The following is a 3481-nucleotide window of genomic DNA, read 5'->3' on the forward strand; positions in this document are numbered from 1 at the left end:
GAAACCTTTAATAAGTACTACAGTAAAACAGATAATTTACCCTTTTATGCTACAGCCCTTATTCTTTATCTAAACCGTTATATAAAGTATATTAAGGCTAACTGGAAGCTAAAATGGGTAAAGCCTGTATTAAAAAAGGTTAAAGGACTTTGGGAGGACTACTGGGAAAAGGCTTCTTTTCCCCTAATTTCTTTATTATATAAAAAGAAACAACCTTAAGAGCAGGAGCTTAATATATTTAATTAGATTGCTTAAAAGTTAGGGAAGTATACTTGACTGTAAAGTTAGGATAAGTTCCAAGACTATTATAATAGGGAACCGTACGATATTGGTAAGATGTTAGCCCTTAAATAGTGGTGTTAAGATTAACAGAGAAAACGTTGGCTAAGGCTATTATATATGGCAATTAATATTCTCTTAATTCTAGCTATAAGTAATAAACCAGAGCGAGTCTTTTTAGGGGGACGTCGTACGGTATTATAGGAAAGGGCGTAGATAGGAGCCGAAAAACCTTAAGAGAGTAGAGTGTTTAAAGCATTGGAAACGAAGTGGTATTTTAGACGAAAAACTTAAGATAATAACTTAAATAGACCGTCTAATATCCGCAATATCCGTAATATCTATAATATCCGCAATATCCGCAATATCTATAATATCTGCAATATCTACAATATCCGTAATATCTATAATATCTGCAATATCTACAAGACTATAATATCTGCCAAATTCTGCCAAGTCCGCTAAATTCTGCCGAATTCTGCCAGAACCGTAATCTACCCTATGTATAGCGCGACTCCTGTTAACCTAGTAACTAAGTTAACGATATATGCCCCTTTTATTATAAGGTCTGTGCGGAAATTAAACGGATAGACGTATATATCACAATTCTAAGGAGTATGGACTAGCGTATGGATATGGAGAGGTATGGACGAGCCCATATCGATAATGGATTGCAGCCTAATCCATTTATGGAAAGCCACCCTGGCTGAGATATAAAGTAGGTAAGTGTCGATCTGGTGCAGATTAGAAGAGCATAAGGAAGACTCTGCCTATTTAAACTACGGAGTAAAGAAACTATATATATAAGGAAGATATAGGGAATAAGGGGAAACTAAGGGGGGGGGGGAGTACGTAATAGGAACAAGGGTTACGCAGGGGGTGGTAGTATAACCGGAACAGGAACAGGGTAATCGGCAAAATCTGACCTAGATCGACACACCTCCCTAGCTTTGAGCCCTTACAGGTCAAAGCTGTATTACGGGTCTTGGCATAGCATTAAGTTGAATACACCCTATGTCTTCCTTTGTTATCTTTATTAATTTAAATCCTTTCCTTAGTATTAACTAGATTTAATTAATAAATAAAGGCCTCGTGCTTCTGCCTTAGCGGAGCCTTTATTAAGTTATCTACTACTATTACTATAGTAGGCGTCTAATTAATCCTAATTCGATTATTACGTAATTCTTAACGAAGCTAGTAGTAGTGTACATCTACGTATTAGAGCTTTATAGAAAGGTCTAGTTCTTTCTTTATAAGTAGTTAGATTATCTATAGATTATTATAGTAAATTGTTTACTTATTATCTAAGGTTAATACAATTTCTTTAACGAAGTGACTTTATTAGATTAATTCTATACCTATATAGAATAGAGCCGTAAGCTCTATCTTTATACTTAACTTTATTACTAATATCTACTTAGTAAAGCGCTAATTAATTAATCTTTCCGTATTACGTCTACTTATTAAGTCGTCTTTAAACGCTACGTCACTTGCCCTAGTAAAAGCCTAACTCCTTATATTCTATCCTAAGTATTTAATCGCGAGAGTCCTTATATAGGTAGGTAATCGCTTAATGAGCCGCGGCGCCGTATAGGCGTAAGGGTAGAGTTAGAAATAAGCAAGCTAGGTTACTAGATTAGTTTACTTACTTACTAATTAAGTAAGTAAGCTAATAAGCTAAAAGTCTTATTTTAGGTAAATAAGCTAAATTAGGTTTAGCTTATAAGCTAGCTTGCCCGCTTAATAGGTAATATATATATAGTTATAGTAATAAGTTTTATCTTATAAATCCGACGCTTTATAGAAGATTTAGGTAACTTAGGGCAACGTATAGGCCGTATGCTAAGTCCTACTAAGTCCTGCAAACTCCTAGGCTAATTAGGGCTTTAAGCCAGTTTTAATCCCTTACGTATCCCTATTACTAGTAAATCTTCTATAAAGTATCTAAAAGCTTATAGAAGTCGCTTTAGCAGTTAGTAAATATTTTAGATTTTATATCTTAGCTTTAACTAGCCCTCTTAGGCTCCTATAAATATTTAGGCCAATTAATACCGCCTAATTGCGACTATAGGAAGATACAGTATAAGGGCAGTTAGTGGAAGGCGGGGATAGGTGGGGTAGAAGCTTATCTACGTCTAATACTATAATAAAGTTGTATTATAACAATTAATTAGATAGATCTAGAAGAATTACTATCTATTATTTAGGAAGCCTAATGTAAGAAAAACATTCCTTTATAGAAAATATTTTAAAAGAATATCTTAAATAAATACTCTAATATATAAACCTAGGAAGCCGCCCTTAAACCCCTTATCTAGAGTAGATACGTACCTTAAAATATTTAATATTTAGTTTTAGTAATATAAGTCTTATTATATATACTTGTTTTAGAAAAAGTCCTACTTTTTTTATCCTTATTTAATTTTAATAGGTAAGGTTATTATCTAGTTAGTTTTACTAAATAAGCTTAATAGTTCTAATCCGTATCTTATTACTATTAAGAGTAGAATTATAGATAAGACCTTTGTTATAAAGATATAGGATAATATATATTGTAAGCTTTATAGTGTAGAAAGAATCGCAAGAACGACTTAATTGTAAATCTATAGAAATTAAGTGATATAAATATATAAAGAAGGTGTTGGTAATAAGATAAAAGGGGAGACTACTACGTAACTAAAACAGTGTGATACGTAAGTAATACGTAGGCAATACGTAGTTGATACGCAGGTAATATATAGGTGTTTTGGCATAGTACCAGTAGTCATTTACATACCCCCCTAGATTTAATAGTGTATACTAAAGTAGGAAATTTAGATATAATTTAGGAGTAGTAAAAGAATTATAATAAAGGCTTGTAGGAAATACTACGGTAGACTTGTTAATAGGCTAGGTATATAGGTAAATAAGAAGTTAATAATGTAATAATAACTAGTGGAGTGGTTGCCTAATAGATTAACTCTAATTATATTCTAAGATTTACTATAAAGAAGAGAAACTATCTATAGAGACCGTATGTCCTTAAATATATAACTCCTCCCTATAGTAAAGGGTTTAGTACGTTAGTATATTAATATATTACGTTCCTATATTCCTATATTCCTATATTCTAAACTTATAATATAACTAGCTATATAACTTAGCTACCCCTTATCCTATAGCTTAATTAGTTCTAGTGCCTTCTATACTATTTTAACTAACC

General features: G+C 32.3%; 1 protein-coding gene across 1 annotated transcript; it reads left to right on the plus strand.

Moving 5' to 3' along the window:
* Window positions 1-219, plus strand: K441DRAFT_579445 (uncharacterized protein; the record flags this gene model as incomplete). Its single annotated transcript, XM_067644335.1, has 1 exon — window positions 1-219. A coding segment is annotated over one exon (219 nt), but the record flags the coding sequence as incomplete, so codon positions are not given.
* Window positions 220-3481: the final 3262 nt, after the last annotated feature.

This window comes from Cenococcum geophilum (assembly GCF_001692895.1).
Source record: "Cenococcum geophilum 1.58 unplaced genomic scaffold K441scaffold_47, whole genome shotgun sequence".
NCBI lineage: Eukaryota > Fungi > Ascomycota > Dothideomycetes > Gloniales > Gloniaceae > Cenococcum > Cenococcum geophilum.